The sequence below is a fragment of the Muntiacus reevesi genome, chromosome 22 (assembly GCF_963930625.1).
Source record: "Muntiacus reevesi chromosome 22, mMunRee1.1, whole genome shotgun sequence".
Classification (NCBI taxonomy): domain Eukaryota; kingdom Metazoa; phylum Chordata; class Mammalia; order Artiodactyla; family Cervidae; genus Muntiacus; species Muntiacus reevesi.
In genome coordinates this window covers 4162334-4177697 of record NC_089270.1, presented here as the reverse complement: position 1 = coordinate 4177697, position 15364 = coordinate 4162334, and the positions used below count along the sequence as shown (strand labels likewise).

Below are 15364 nucleotides of genomic sequence, written 5' to 3'. Positions count from 1 at the left end.
TGGGGTGGGTGGCCGCAGGATGGCAAGAGAGGGAGGAACAGGCAACAGAGGGCACCCACACAAGTCGGGGGCCACAAACACTTTCTTGGCTCTGGATTTAGAACAATGGTTTCTGTCGTAGCGGGCTTTCAACACCCTGACTGAGAATGAGGGCAGGAAGGGATTTGGAGGGTTGCAAAGAACACTGTAAAAGCAGATTTATTAATCTGAGGTATTAAACTGGGAATTAAGTCAGGCCCAAAGCAAGTCGGTACTTCTCTGGTAGTGTTTTCTTAAAATCAGCTCAGGAGGGGACACTGGGCTTTGGAGGAGCCCTGGTATTACCTTTCCTTAAAACATCCAGAAATGCAACCATTTATAAAGCTTCTATTATGCCCTAAGCACTGTGAAGGGTGTTCATGTATTCTATTAACAGGTTTCCTTTTTAAAGCTCTCACTCATGAGAGTGAGACTGCAGGTGCAGAGAATTTTTAGAGCTATGACCCAGGCAGGAGAAACAAGCCCGGGGTTCTCGGGACCAACACTAATGACCGCAGCCAACATTAATCTTCACGGTATGCTTCCAGATGTTCTGATGGACAGATCACCGTTCCTGTCCCTCTGAGGTTTCTTCCCTGGTAGTTCTTCCTGGGGCAGCCCTCAGTTCTGCTGGCAGACAGACGCCAAGCCCAGCTTGGAATCCAGGCCTTCCAGTTCCCAATCTCTGGAGTCTTTTAGGCTCAGGGAACATACCAGTAAACAAGATAAGCCCGGTTTGGCTCAGGCAGCCCACATTCTTGGAGGACATTGAGGAATGGGTCAATAACTAGCGAACAAGAGCTCTCTTATTCTGGGGCTTTGCATGATCCTAGAGGTGGGGCATCTGGCCTCTGACTCCTCTCAGCTACTGACCAACCCTGGACCTTGGGCAGGCGACTTCATCTTCCACTCTTCGTTGTTCAGTTGCTCAGTTGTGTCTGACTCTTTGCAACCCCATGGACTGCAGCACACCAGGCTCCCCTGTCCTTCACCATCTCCTAGAGCTTGCTCAAACTCATGTCCATTGAGCCGGTGATGCCATCCAACCATCTCCTCCTCTGTCACCCCCATCTCCTCCTGCCTTCAATCTTTCCCAAAATCACGGTCTTTTCTAATGAGTCAGCTCTTCACATCAGGTGGCCATATTGGGGCTTCAGCTTCAGCATCAGTCCTTCCAATGAATATTCAGGACTGATTTCCTTTAGGATGGACTGGTTTGATCTCCTTACAGTCCAAGGGACTCTCAAGATCTCCAGCACCACAGTTGGGAAGCATCAATTCAGTGCTCAGCCTTCTTGTCCAACTCTCACATTCATATATGACTACTGGAAATACCATAGCTTTGACTAGATGAACCTTTGTCGGCAAAGTAATGTCTCTGTTTTTTAATACGCTGTCTAGGTTTGTCCACTCTCTACCACCTGTTTTTATGAGGGGGGGGCGGGGGAGGGAGCCTGCATGTGGCAGCCCCACCAGGGATCCAACCTGCGCCACTGCAGTGAAAGCGGCAAGTCTTAAGCACTGCACCGCCAGGGAAGTCCTGCGTGACGGTTTTGATCACAGACCGTGTCTCTAGATTCTGCAATACTGACGGAAATAATGCAATGAACACTAGGCCAGCAGTTCCTAAACTTGTCTGCACATTACGCAGCTTCCAAAACCCTATCTTACCTTCAGAGACTGTGATTTAGTTAGTCTGAGGCGTGGCCTAGCCTTTAAAATTTTCAAAGATATGCAGGTGATAGAGAAGTGCAAGCAAGTTTGGGGAGGCGCGGCGCTGTGCCCTGTTTACCGGCTCAATAAGAAAACTACCAGAAAAGCCCGTTTTACGGATGAAGAGACAAGGCCCGGCCGGGAAGGCCTCAAAGCGATATGCTCTAGGCTCCATGTCCCGGGCCCGAGCTCCGATCTTGCCCACCTGGCCTTCAGCTTGCGGCCAGGTGGGGGGCGGGACCTTCCTCTCCCGCACACCTGCCCGGAGGTGGGCAGGGCCACCCATCGATGCGCTCCGCCGCTCGGCTCCCCACGCCTGGTCGCTGCCCGCTCGTGCCCCTTCCCCCTCCCAGTCGCTTCCCACTTCCAAGATGGCCGCGGGTGGAGCCGACCAGGTAAGGAGGCCCCCTGGTGGGTGTCCACGGGGGCTCTGTGGGCATAAAGATCCCCTCAGGCCTCCCCTCGCGGCTCCTCTTGGCCTTCGGGAGAGAAACGGGCGGGCAATGCCGTCCCGGGGCCTGTGGAGAGCGGGCGAGCGCGCCGGAGAAGGGGCAGAGGGACGAGCGTCGAGCTCGAGGAGCGGCGGCGGTGCGGCGGGGGTGGGGCGGCAGCCCGGGCGGAAGAGCGGCTGTGCCGGCAGGGGGCGGGGCTAGGGCGGGCGCGCAGGGCGGGGCGAGGACACGCGGGGCGGGGCGAGGGCGGGCGCGCGGGGCCGGGGCGGGGGCGCGCGGGGCGGGGCGAGGGCGGGCGCGCGGGGCAGGCGCGGGGGCGCGCTGGGGCGGGGCGAGGGCGCGCGGGGCGGGGCGAGGGCGCGCGGGGCGGGGCGAGGGCGCGCGGGGCGGGGCGAGGGCGCGCGCCGCCGTTGGCCGCGGGCTCCTTGCCGGCACCTGCCTGGTCGGCCCGCCGCCTGCAGTGCCCAGCGTCTTCGCCGCACACGTTGCGGGTCCGCGGGGCCTGGGCTGCGGGCCCGCGAGCCCGGGGGATGGCGTCGGAGCCACGCTGACTCCGGTACTGAGGGCCTGCGGCGGGAGCCGGGCCGCGAGGGAGGGAAGGGGCCGGGACGCGCGCGGGGCCGCTGCCACCTGCTGCCGCGTCGGCCGGAGCGGGGAGGCGGCGGCCCTGAGGCGCGGCGGGGCGCGTCCAGCCTGGCCTCACCCCTCGCCGCCGCGCGACCGCCGCTCCTTCCCGCGCCCGGGGGAGCCCGTGGGGCGCTGGAAGCACCGCTCCTCGGTGAGACGCGCGCCCCGACCCGCTCCGTTTCCGGAACTTGACGGAAAGTTTTCCCCCTCAGACGCGCGGGGCTCCAGGGCGGGAGAGGAACCGGTTCGGCGCGCGGAACCGCTCCCCCGACCCGCGAGAGCCCCGGGACCCCCTCCACTTCAGGGTCCCTGAGCCCCGGGACCCCTTCCACCTCAGAGTCCCTGAGCCCCGGGACCCCTTCCACCTCAGAGTCTCCGAGACCCGGGGCCCCGTCCACTTCGGAGCCCCCCGGAACCCCCTCCACCTCAGAGTCCCTGAGCCCCGGGACTCCTTCCACCTCAGAGTCTCCGAGACCCGGGGCCCCGTCCACTTTGGAGGCCCCCCGGAACCCCCTCCACCTCGGAGCTTCTGCCCCCTTGCTTCTCGTGTCCTTGTTCTCCACCCTTTCTCTTGGGACCCCGTTGCCCAGGCCAGGGACTCCATTTTTCTTCGGAGACCCGCGCCCTTGGGCTGCAGTCCCCCAGCTTCAGACCCGGGCCAGGGCTGCATCCCATCGCGACGGCCGTCGTCCTGCGGGTGGGGGGCGAAGAGAGGGTGGGGGCGGCTCCTCCAGGAAGCGGCGGGCTGGGCCGCGGGCAGTTGGGCGGCCGGCTCTTTGCCTGGCCCCGGGAGACCACGTCTGTTTCCAGACAGCTTTGGCACCGTGTGCTCCAGCGTGGACGTGGAAGCTTTGGAAAGTTCTGTGTGCGGCAGGCCCCCTGCGCGGCCGCAGACTGGCGGAGGAGGGGGGGTTGGTGTCTTGGGCCCATGTCTGGGCGATGTGGGCACCTCATCCCGTTGTCGTGGCTGCCTTTGTAGGGGGTGGTTGCTGCTGGCCACGGTGAGGTCCCCGGTATGGACTACAGCCGTGGCTTCCTCCTGCCTGGTTTACCTGGCCAGGGCCAGCCGGGTCTCATGTTTGGCTATGACTTCTTCCCAATTTCACACCTCCCTGCTTTAACTGGGGTGCTCCCACCCCCCTCCCCCCCGACCAGTTCTGTCTTACTCCTGTCTTGGTTGTGGTATGTTTGACCTCTTGAGACTGTGGACTCCGAGCCCCTGATTTCCAGCCCTAGTGAGACGCTGCCCGTGTCCTTGGGACTCAGGGTTACTGAGTGAATACACCCTTTGGGAAACATCAAAGAGGCACACTAGCTGTTTCGGGGTCATGCAGCTGGACAGCTGGAGAGAGGCATGGATGAGGTTCAAATAGTTAGGTCTCGGGGCCAGACGCTGCTCATCTTAGTGTCCTTCGTGATCCTGGCAAGCCCTGGCCGATCCCTGCTCAGCGCTGCTGGGCTGGGCTTACTCTGGGCTCGGGAAGCTGAGTTTTTGCAGTCTGCCCCCAGCGCTCCTCTCAGGTTCTGGATGAGCACCGCCTCACCTGGCCTCCCTGCCCTTCCCCTCAGGCACCCTCTCTCTGCCTCTCCACCCTCCACTTCTCCATCGCTCCCTCCCACTGCCCTTCTCCCCTCTGTCCAGCAGGTGAATTCCTGTCCGTCTTCCCTCCACTTGCCCTTGCTTGTGCTCTGCTGAAGACCTCTATAGAGTGGACTCAGCTTGTCAGAGCAACAGCTTGTTTTGGACTCTGTCCTCCCTTGGTCAGAGCTTCTGACTGTCATGTCCCCATCCTCAGCACCGAGGATGCATGCTCTGCATGTCATGGGCGCCCGTGGAGCTTTGAGACCCCAGAGAAGATTTGTCATCCTAAGAGGCGTTTATACATAATACGGGAGAGGGGATTTTAGGCACATGGGTATGTGTTGTCTGTTCATGTTTGTTTCAGGGAGTGTATAAAGTTTCTAGGGCCTGGGTTTAGACTTCTAGACTGTCAGGTTAGAAGGACCTCAGGTAGACGGGCTGGGCTAATCGCCTCATTGGACAGGTGGGGAAGCTGAGAGCTAGGCTCAGTGCTCACAGCAAAGGTGCGAGGAGGATGTTGGAGGCAGGTGGAAGGCATAGAGTGAGGCCTTGCAGACTGGCTGTGCCTGGGCTTGTTTATGCAAACGAGTTGCTAAAATAGTGCGCCTGAACTGGGTGCCCAAGGAAGAGTAACACCAGCAGGCATCTTCTAAGACTTGATTCTAAAGGCTTTACATGGATTTCTTCACCCCATCTTGTCAACTGCCTAATAAGATAGGGCCTGTTGTCGTCCCCCTCCTACTAAGTGGAAATTAAGGCACAGAGAAGTTAAACTAATCCAGGGTCACACAGCTGGTAAGTGGAGGACCCAGGACTTGAACCTAGGCAGTCTGCCTTCAGAAACTGCATTATCTTTTCCCCTTGCGTATTTTCTTTTTAAAACTTTCTGTTGAAGTACATGGAAAAGTCTAAATATTGTTGGTTTTATCTTCGATTATCAGTGTTTAGGATCTGTGTTCTTAAGCACTCCAGCAAGCCAGGTATGGATTTTGATGTCAGAACCTGGTTTGCATCCCCTTTCTCTTGCTGTGTGACCTTGGGTAAGTCACTCAACCTCTCTGAATCTCCACTTCTTTGGTGTACTTGGCAGGCTTGTGATGGTTAGAGAATGCGATAGCTCCTAATATACTTATGTATATGTGTGTGAAAGTTGCTCAGTCCTGTCCAACTCTTTGCAACCCCATGGACCATACAGTCCGTGGATTTCTCCAGGCCAGAATACTGGATTGGGTAGCCTTTCCCTTCTCCAGGGGATCTTCCCAACCCAGCGTCAAACCCAAGTCTCCTGCATTGCAGGCAGATTGTTTACCAGCTGAGCCGCAAAGGAAGCCCCCTAATATGTTTGGTCTATGGCAAATGTTCAGTAAATTGTTTACCATATTAATAATTAAGGTTATAAACTGTGTTGGCCTTGCTGAGTGGTCTGTCTTCCTACGCCATCAGTTGCCTCCCAGTCACTTTTCAGGTCCTTATGAGGATTAGTTTTGGTAAATCACTGTATGAAGCTGAAACATTTTGGGCTAGTGGGTCAACCACCCTGTGCACTGAGCATCCTGAATCTAAAATATCCCACCTGTGCCTTTTAAACCCAACTACCTTTGGGTTTAAAGGTTTAAGTGAAATATCTGCTTCTTAGGGTTGGGAAGGAGCCTTTGAGGAGCCTCAACAGTTTTACACCAGTTTCCACCTTGTTTGCTGCTGGATGGAAACTTACTAACCTACATTGTGTTTAGTTCCAGGTGCCTCAGAGTTGCCATTCACCCTTCAGAGAAATACATCGGGCTTCTAGAAAATTCTTTTTGAGGGTTGTTTTTATCCTGAAGAGTAACTTATTTGAGTAACAAACTACTTTTCTAGTTGCCATTCACGATCTGTGTGTGTGTGTGTGTGTGTGTGTGTGTTTTGGCTTCACTTCTTGGCATGCGGGATTTTAGTTCCCTGACCAGGGATTAAACCCATGATTCCCGTAGTAGAAGCACGGAGTCTTAACCACTTGACTGCCAGGGAAGTCCCAACTTGCCCATCCTGTGTAGCGCACATTGCTCCATGGTTTTTGACTTGCTTGTGCAGCAGTGGAGACAGTAATAAGCACCTTAGAGGCAGATCCGGGTGAGCCTGCGCAGGACCACTCCGCCTGTGTTCCGTCAGGGCCTCCATCTTGCCCGTGAGATGGTGATGTTGGTGTTCTCAGCCCCGGGGGTTGCTGTGGAGGCAGCAGAGACCACAGATGGCGGGTATAGACACTGGTCTTAGTGCCCAACATGCAGCACGCACTGGTGCGCGGAGGTGGCTGCTCGGGTTAATTGTTTGTGCCGAGGCCCTTGAGGTCCTGAGCGGCCTGTGCCTTTCCTTTCAGGCTCCTTTCTGGCTAGGCCAGGGCTTGAATTAAAAAGAGAAAGGAACTCACAGCGGTTGGTGCTTGGGAAACCTTTACAGAACAATCTGGTTCTTTTTTTTTATTTTAAAATACGTATTTTTAAAGTTTTTATTTATTTATGGCTGTGCTGCGTTTTTGTTGCTACGTGTGGGCTCTCTCTAGTTGTGGAGAGTGGGGGCTTCTTTCTAGTTGTGGGGCACGGGCTTCTCATCGCAGTGGATTTTCTTGCTGTGGGACACAGGCTCTAGGGTGCGTGGGTTCAGTAGTTGCATGGGCTTAGTTGCCCTGCAGCGTTGGATTTTAGCTCCCAGGCTAAGAATCAAACTCCTATCCCCTGCATTGGCAAGTGGATTCTTAACCACTGGACCACCAAGGAAGTCCTGAACAGCCTGATTCTCATGGGAGAATCATGGGAGGTGTCAGTGGGTTCTCCCTGATGTTACGTCCAGGCTCGAGGGGAAGGCCTGGGGGAGCCACTCCTGTGGGGAGCCTGGCGGTCCCACCAGAATCCTCCCCGGTAGACATGAAGGACCCCGGAGACGCCTTCAGGAGGGTGATGTGGGCATTGGAGAGAGAAGTGTTGGGGGGTCCTGTGTGTGAAACTTTGGGCAGGCAGCCGCATCTGACTCCGCAAGCTCAGTGTCATCATTCCCCTCTGTGAAATCCTGCTCTTTCGCCGGAGGGGTGAGGATTTGAGGAGGTGCTCGATGTCTGCATTAGGGCTACAAGGAGCAGAGATTACTGAGGGCTGCAGGGTCGCAGCCTTGGGCTCAAGCCCCAGGTGCTGCCGCATCCAAGTGGAGACCTGGGTAGTCTCTGTGCCTCAGTTTCCCCCTCTATGCAGTGGGCTTAGTACCTGGCACAGAGGACTGTTGAGGGCCCTAGAACAGACTGGTGTGTTAAGAGCGTCCAACAGTGCCTGGTGCTCATGAGATTGTAGTTTTATGGTAATGATCTGGGTCGGGAAGATCCATCCCCTGGAGGAGGGCATGGAAACCCACTCCAATATTCCTGCCTGCAGAATCGCATGGACAGAGGAGCCTGGCGGGCTCCAGACCATGGGGTCGCAGAGAGTCAGACATGACTGAGCGACTAAATAGCAACAGCTGGTGTTGTCCGGACTTGCAGGCCTAGAGCCTGCCCTCCTGATACTTCGGATCTGTGACAGATTTACCCTTAGACCGTGGCTGGCAGAAAGGAGCTCTGTGTGTATGGAAATCAGCGGCAGAGCTGGGTTGGTGGGAAGCTTGGCAGTGAATTGGAGTGTCCCTCCCTGGTGGGTCGGGGGTCGCAGAGCCGTCCCCGTGGGATGGGAGCGTGAGGGGGCCGCTCTTCCCTGTGGTATCCGGAGAGGAGGCGGGACGGGAGGCCGCGTGTGGTACACGCCCTGTGGACGGGAAGGAGCCATGGGGGACGAGCTCAGAGGATGTGTGCATGGATGGGCAGAACGACTTCTCCCGGAGGCCACCCGGGGGTGGGTTTTTTTTCCCCCTGGGGATATAACTAAATCATTTAGTTGTGGTTTCATGAATTGTTTTTTTTTTTTTTTGTATTTATGAAGAGTTGGTTTTAGTCCTGTTACTTTGTAAGGAGAAGAAAATTAAACTGTTGCTTCTAGACAGACTTGTTTTCCAACGCCTTGTTCTGAGTCACCAGTAGAGCTAATGTCCACTCTCTTGATTTGTGTTAAACTAAAGATGGGCCCCTGGTGGAGTGAGGTCGTTCCAGCCTCTCGGGGAGGCCCTTTGCCTCTTTGTTTCCTTCAGAACTCAGTTTCTGGCAGGTAAAGAAAATTCTGGTGGCCTTGCCACCTGGGATAAAAAGCCTTCCTCTTACCTGTGCTTGAAGGCTTGTGTGTTTCTCTCCCGCGGGCGGCGATGGCTGCTCATGGTCAGGCTGGCCTCTGGTGCCAGGCTGTGCCTGGGGATGCCGAGAGCCCAGGTCGCATGCTGTGATGCCCGCAGCACGAGGGGTCATGTGTGACTTTGGGAAAGGGCTGCAGAGGGAAGTTTTGTTTTGCTCTCCTGAGCCGTCAAAGGTCGAGCATGTCAACCCTTGCCGTCTAGTCTAGCAGGCAACACGGCGTGCGGGACGGTCATCGCTCACGTGCTGGGTCTGCCATCCACGCCCTTTGCTAGGAGAGCGTGGTTGCATTTGCTTCTCTTGCATGAGCTCCCCTGCCCACCTTGTTGTGGAAACACAACCCAGCTCCCAACAGAGGTTTCTTGGATGGCCGGCCCCTGACGCCTGCCCACAGCTAGAATCTAGTCGTCGGGAATACTTAGTTCAGCAGATAGGTTTTCTCATCCTTCACCGTTGGAGGCGTTTGCCCAGGCATCAACATCCAGGTGCCTTGTCTGCAGCTCGGGAGCCCGGGGAGGGGACCCCAGAACTGCTGAAGGTAGGGTGCAGCCACAAGGAGCCCCAGAGAGAGGAGGGCCTGCAGCTTCCTGGGGGCCAGGGGGCTGGGGAAGGCTTCTCAGAGGAGCAGCCTTAGGAGCATGCTCGGTCTCCAGGGACATGTACACCCAGGGCGCTGGTGGCCGAGCGGGGGACAGAGTCGCCGGGGCGGTGGGTGTTGAGAGAGGCGAGCTGACAGCCCGAGACTGGCGGGGCTGTCGGGGGACGGGTCCCGGGGGCCCGGCGCCGGCCCGCGGAGTCGAGGCTTCCTCTGTCTTGAGAAAATGTGTGACTTGGAGGCCAGCCATGGGCAACTGCCTGCTGGCCGCTTTCCAGCGTCCACCCCGCCGCCTCTCTCGGAAGCACGCCCTTTCTTTGTGCGGCCTCCCCCGCAGGCCCAGTCAGAAGGCAGGTGCTCAGAGTGTGGCTTCGCTTTGTGCTTGGCCGGCCCCAGGTGGAAGGGCTTGAGGGCAGGTGGCTTGGCCCTCACAGAGTTCGGTCTTAGAGGATGTCGCAAGCGGAAGGACTTTTTCCCCTTTTAAGTTTCTTTTTCCAGAGTCTGTTCTCTGAGGCTGTTTTGCAGGTTTCAGGAACTTAAACTGGACCTGGAACCCTTGGAGCCTCAGAGCCCCCTCAGCTTCTCCCTAGGAGAGGCCCTGGGGCTGCTCCAGTGGCCCTGAGACAGAGCAGAGAGGCTGTGGGACGGGCCGCTGCCAGGCGGCTTTGGGCTCCATCCCACCTGTTCTTCGCTTCCCTGGGCTTCCGTCTTGGCAATGGAGCAGCAGGGGCCTTGGGTTCCCTTAGCACACTTGGTCACTGTTCCTGTCCTCGTGTCAAAATGCCAGTTTAAAGTCACTCCACCACCCCCTCCCCCCCAGTGTGTGTCCGCTGTCTGTGGGCTGAAGTAGGGGCGCCTACTGGGTGTCAGATGCAGGTGTGCTGTGTTTCACCGAGGCCCCTCCCTTCCCTTGTCCAGAGGCCTGCCGTGAGTCTCATGGTGTTGCCCCATTTCACTCCTGGGCAAGAGGGGAGTTGAGGTTCAGAAAGGTTAAGTGTCTCCCGCACAAGCAAGTCAGGAGAGTTTCTGTTGGGCCTACCAGAGGGCCTCAGCTCTGCTTACTGTGTGTCCTTCTGTGTTTGGGGGTTTGTTTTTTTTGTCGGTTTGACCTGTTGGAATGTTGATGGTGTCTGGATGATCCTCATCACCGTTGCCACTGCCAAAGATTAGCTCTTAACTATGTGCTAAAAATGTTTCTTGCTGTATTTTCCTTTTAATTAGAATTTTTTGTTAGAACTTTAAAGTTTTACACAGGTTTGTCTTCCTGTTGTGAATGCTGTGCTTTGACAGCATAGTTCAGTTTGGGAGTTTTGCCAAGTCAGGGTTCCAGGGACAGTTTGCCGTGGCCTTGCCTGGGAGGAACTCGTGGCTGGGGACTCAGGGTAGGAGCTGCAGCCCCAGGAATTCAGGGCAGCGTGAACTGCAGAGCATTTAAAATGTGTTCCATGTGGTGAGCTGATGCCCAGGTCCTTTTGGTTCTTTTTGCTCTGTAGGTTGAAAGTGAAAGTGTTGGTTGCTCAGTCGTGTCTGACATTTGCAATCCCATACACTTGTAGCCCACCAGGCTCCTCTGTCCGTGAAATTCTCCAGGCAGGAATACTGGAGTGGGTTGCCATTTCCTTCTCTAGAAGATCTTCCCGACCCAGGGACTGAACCTGAATCGCCCACATTGCAGGCAGACTCCTTACCGTCTGAGGCACTAGGCAAGCTCTGGAGGTTAGGGAAACCCTTTACTTAGTGTGATCACCTTTATAATCTCATTTTTTGTTAAGTTCTCATTTTGTTTGCCGTCTTGCTTTGGTGTAGTGCCGTGTGGTTCCATCTTGCCAAGGAAAATTGATAAACAATTAGTACGAACACAGATAATCCTTCCTTACTACTGGGTCACATTTCCACGTTTTATATATAGTTTAGTCTATTCCTGAATTGTGCATTTTGAATTCGTCCCTTATTTCTACTTTTGCTCCAGTGCTGTGTTGTGTGACGGGTTCCTTCAGTTTCTGGGAAGGAGGGGGATCACCCCTCCCCTGTTTTCTGCTTTTAATGAATGTGCTTTTGCCGAGTTGACATTGAGAGGCCTGGCCAGGCTTCCTGAAGGGGAGCAGGACGCTCACTGCAGAAGCTAAAATAACACCTGAAAGGGAGTGGTTATCGGTGTCACTACCAGGCTTCACAACTTGCCATTTGATGATGGCAGCCGCCCGCAGAGTGCTTGTGGGAGTCCGGGGTAGGGGGTGGTCGGTGCCTGCTGAAGCCTTTCTCGTGGCACTTTCTTTCATTCTCCCAAGCCGTCTCGTGGAGTTGGGGTTAGAACCCAGGAATGTCTGAGTCGGGAGATCCCTTCTGTATGTTGTTCTGTTCTGTGGATCAGATTTAAATGCGCCAGCAGGTTTCTTTAGTTTTCGATATTTTAAAGGACAGTGGAAACGAACATAGCGGAACTCGCCGGGTTCTCAGTCCGTGAGGACTGCGCCTCTTGCCCCCTCATCCCCACCTGAGACTGAGAACTGTAGGCAGGGCCTCTGCATCACCAGCGGCTCAGACTCTCCTCATCCTGGAGGTGTCTCCTCCAGGCTCGTGGCCTTTAGTTTTTTCCTTTATCGATTATCCTTCTTCACCGAACCAGCCTTCTGACGTGGGTTTTATAGCCCCAGACTGAGCCATTCGTCCCCTGGGTGTGGCTAGTTTTGGGGCCAGCCCTGTAGATCCCAGCTGTGCCGCCAAGTGACAGTATGACCCTGGATGCTTTTCTGAACCCGAGCCTCGTTTCCTTGCGTGGGGACGCGGGTAACACGCCCTGCCTTGGAGACCCGAGTGAAGGGACAAACGCTGTGGAGCCACCGCTCACTTTGGCCCGGGTCGTCTCAGCGCACCTGGCGGACACGCTTCATCTTGTTTTCTGTCTTGATGGAGACGTCTTAATTTTTATGCTGTCCACACGTGCTGCACCTTGACTTGTGTGTGGGTTATGAACTCACATACTTTTGACAGTGGTATCACCTGTTCATCATTTTAAAAAGCACGGAAAACAAAACCCCTTTTCTCTGCCTGGCACGACCCTCCTGCTCCCAGTGCTGTCCTGAGGACCACAGTTGTGACTGGTGGGATACTTTATAATTTTGTGATAGTAGTATGTTAAAACTCTCACTTCTGGTCCTGAATTAATACTTTGGTATGTGGGGCTTTTTTAAATTTTATTTTTCAAGGATTCCTCTTTTAAAAGGGGGCGTCACAACATTTGAACTCCAGGGGAGTTGCATCTTTGGCTTTTATAGCCACTGTCTTAATTTCCATTTTTGTGTTTTTTTTTTTTCTAGTTTTTCCTTGGACCAAGATGACTGATGGAAACCTTTCCACCTCTACAAATGGCGTAGCCTTGATGGGCATTCTGGACAGTCGACCAGGAAACCACATTCAGAACCTGCAACACTTGACTCTCAAGGCACCCAGGTCCCTCTCGTTGCCTGAGTATGGGCCCAAGCTGAAACTCAGTGCTTTAGAAGATCGGCACAGCCTTAAATCGGTGGACTCGGGCATTCCTACCCTCGAGATCGGCAACCCGGAGCCTGTCCCCTGCAGTGTGGTCCACGTGAGGAGGAAGCCATCCGAGCCGGAGATCGTCCCTGAGCGAGCCTGCCAGAGTGCCTGCCCGCTGCCCTCCTGCGTGCCCCCGGCTCCCGCCGGCGCCGAGCGGGAGCAGAGCGTGCGCAAGTCCTCCACATTTCCCAGGACTGGCTATGACTCGGTGAAGCTCTACAGCCCCACCTCCCAGGCCCTGCAGCGTAGCGACAATGTCTCGGTGTGCAGCGTGTCCAGCCTCGGCACGGAGCTGTCCACCACGCTGTCCGTCAGCAACGAGGACATCCTGGACCTCGTGGTCACGAGCAGCTCCAGCGCCATCGTGGCCCTGGAGAACGACGACGACCCGCCGTTCACAGACGTCACCTTGAGCTCCACCAGGGAGCCCCGTGACCACCAGCGGGACTGTGCCGGCGAGACGGAGGAGGGGGGGAAGCTGAGAATCCTGGCGCCGTTCAGTCACTTCTTTAGCAGGTAACGCGCTCTCCGTCTCTCCTGCAGAGCACGGTTGTTCATTCAGACCCGCTGCCTTGTTGTTCCGTCTGAAACCTGTCACGTGTTTCCTGCCCTTTGGGCACACGCTGTCCTACAGATAATCAGGCCGTCCGTCCCCAGCAGCCCAGCATCCTGTGGACTCGGCGGAGGCCTGGCGTGTTGGCGATTCTGCGGTTTGGTCCCTCACTGCTGGTTGTCACTCCTGGGGCCCTGGCTCACAGTCTCTTATCGCTTCCTGGCCGCTGGCCTCTGACGTACTGTGGCTGAGGGTGGCCTGTAAGTGGCCACTGTTCCTAAGTCAGCACCCTTTGTCACCGTTATCCTCCGAGGGGCCCTTTATGCTGATAACTGGAGTCTCCTGGGCCAAGTGGAGGGTGCTCGTGAGGGTAATAATCAAGTGAGTGAGCCCAGGCCCCGCTGGTGTGACCCAGGGCTGGTATGTCGGGGCGCCCCTGAGCGTGTCCCCTGCACTCCTGTGCGGCAGTGTTCTTTCGTTCACATCTGTTCCCGGGCCTCCTGCTGAGGTTTGCGGGGTCACTGCCCTGAGCACACACATTTCCGCCTGTGCTAGGAGCGGCCGCGCACCCACCCCCCCTGCCCCACGGTGGCCCGCCAGCTGGGCACTGAGCCGGGGACGCCGGGCTCCCCTGGCTCCCCTCCAGCTCCTGCAGCGTCTGCCTGTCTCTTGTGCCTCACACTTAACGTTCAGCGCGGGTCTTGTGTGTGTGTGTCCTGGGCTCTGCTCTTGACCGGGAGCGCAGGAGTAACACAGCAGTGGGGAGGGGGGGCTTGCAGACTGAGGGTGGTGGGGAGGGGATGCGTCAGTCAGTCACATAGGCAGGCACAAACTCCCAAACTGTGGAGCGCCGCGAGGAGGTGCCGGGGGATCTGGAGAGCGGGCCCGGAATGGCCATTGGCTCCCCAGCGGCTCCCTGGAGGGCAGGAGCGAGGGCCGGGCGGCTGGGCTTGCTCCTGGGGTCGGCCCGGCTGCCCCGTGCGTGCCCGTTGCGGAGCCCACGTTGGGCACTTGGCGGTGTCCCTTTGAGATGGTGTGATGTGCTGGCTGGAGTCAGCTGGAGACCTCTGTGGCCGTGGGCACTCGCGTCCACTTATGGCTGCCTCAGTTGTGTCATCAGCCAAAGCGGGGGGTCGTCTTGGATGAGCCTGACTCCAGTCCTGAGTGAGAAGGCTCCCCGACGTGGGCTCTGGTTTCATGGGGCACCTCTTCTCCATGATACACCCGTCGACGGGCACTGCTCTACGCCTAGGAGAATTCCCGGCTCCAGACCTCGGTGACTCCACGGTCACCTTCAGTGGCGGAGCCCAGGAACTATCGGGGACACCCACGGCCCCTCAGATGGTGCACTGCAGCTCAGGTTTGGGTGGCCACACCATCCCCTTTGCTCAGATCACAGTTTTTAACTTTCCCTGTTTGTGAATACAATCTGTGAAAGTCGCTCAGTCGTGTCTGACTCATTGCAACCCCATGGAATATACAGTCCATGGAATTCTCCAGTCAGAATACTGCAGTGGGTAGCCTTTTCCTTCCCCAGGGCATCTTCCCAACCCAGGGATCGAACCCAGGTCTCCCACATTGCGGGCAGAGTCTTTACCACCTGAGCCACCAGGGAAGCCCAAATACCATCTGGGTGCCTGTTAACTATGGCTCTTCAGGGCCCATCCCAGAGCTCCAGGGTCAGAGTCTCAGGGAAAATGTCTTGGAGACGGGTTTTTGAAATCCCCTGGGGTTGTTGGCAGATTTGGGAAGCCTGGTTCGAAAGTAGAGGTGGCTGGGAAACAGCGTGGAGGAAAGAGCTAGCTTTGGAGTTCAGCAGACCCACACCCGTGTTCTTGCTGTGTGGCCGTGAGCGAGTTTCTTCCCCTCGCTCGAGTCTCCCCGTCTCTGAAATAGCAGTGGTAGGTGCCTGGCACAGGCTGCCTGGTAGGCCGTTGATGTCCGGCTTATGTCCTCTTACCTGCGTTGTCATCATTTGCTTTCCCCGTCAGCCTCTTGGTCTCCACAGTGGGTACGATGGGCCCTCCTCGTCCGGTGGTCGGGGGGA

General features: G+C 56.5%; 1 protein-coding gene across 3 annotated transcripts in view; it reads left to right on the top strand.

Annotated features, from left to right (window-relative positions):
* The first annotated feature begins 2088 nt into the window (after positions 1-2088).
* Positions 2089-15364, top strand: part of TBC1D14 (TBC1 domain family member 14) — a 106100-nt gene continuing 92824 nt past the window's right edge. For 2 of the 3 annotated variants that reach the window (XM_065913910.1, XM_065913908.1), the window contains exons 1-2: positions 2608-2739; positions 12545-13280. In XM_065913910.1, coding sequence (XP_065769982.1) covers positions 12562-13280 — 719 coding nt within the window. In that variant the 5' untranslated portion in view covers positions 2608-2739; positions 12545-12561. Of the gene's footprint in view, positions 2127-2607; positions 2740-12544; positions 13281-15364 lie in introns of those variants that run through there. The other variant, XM_065913909.1, reaches the window with a different exon arrangement.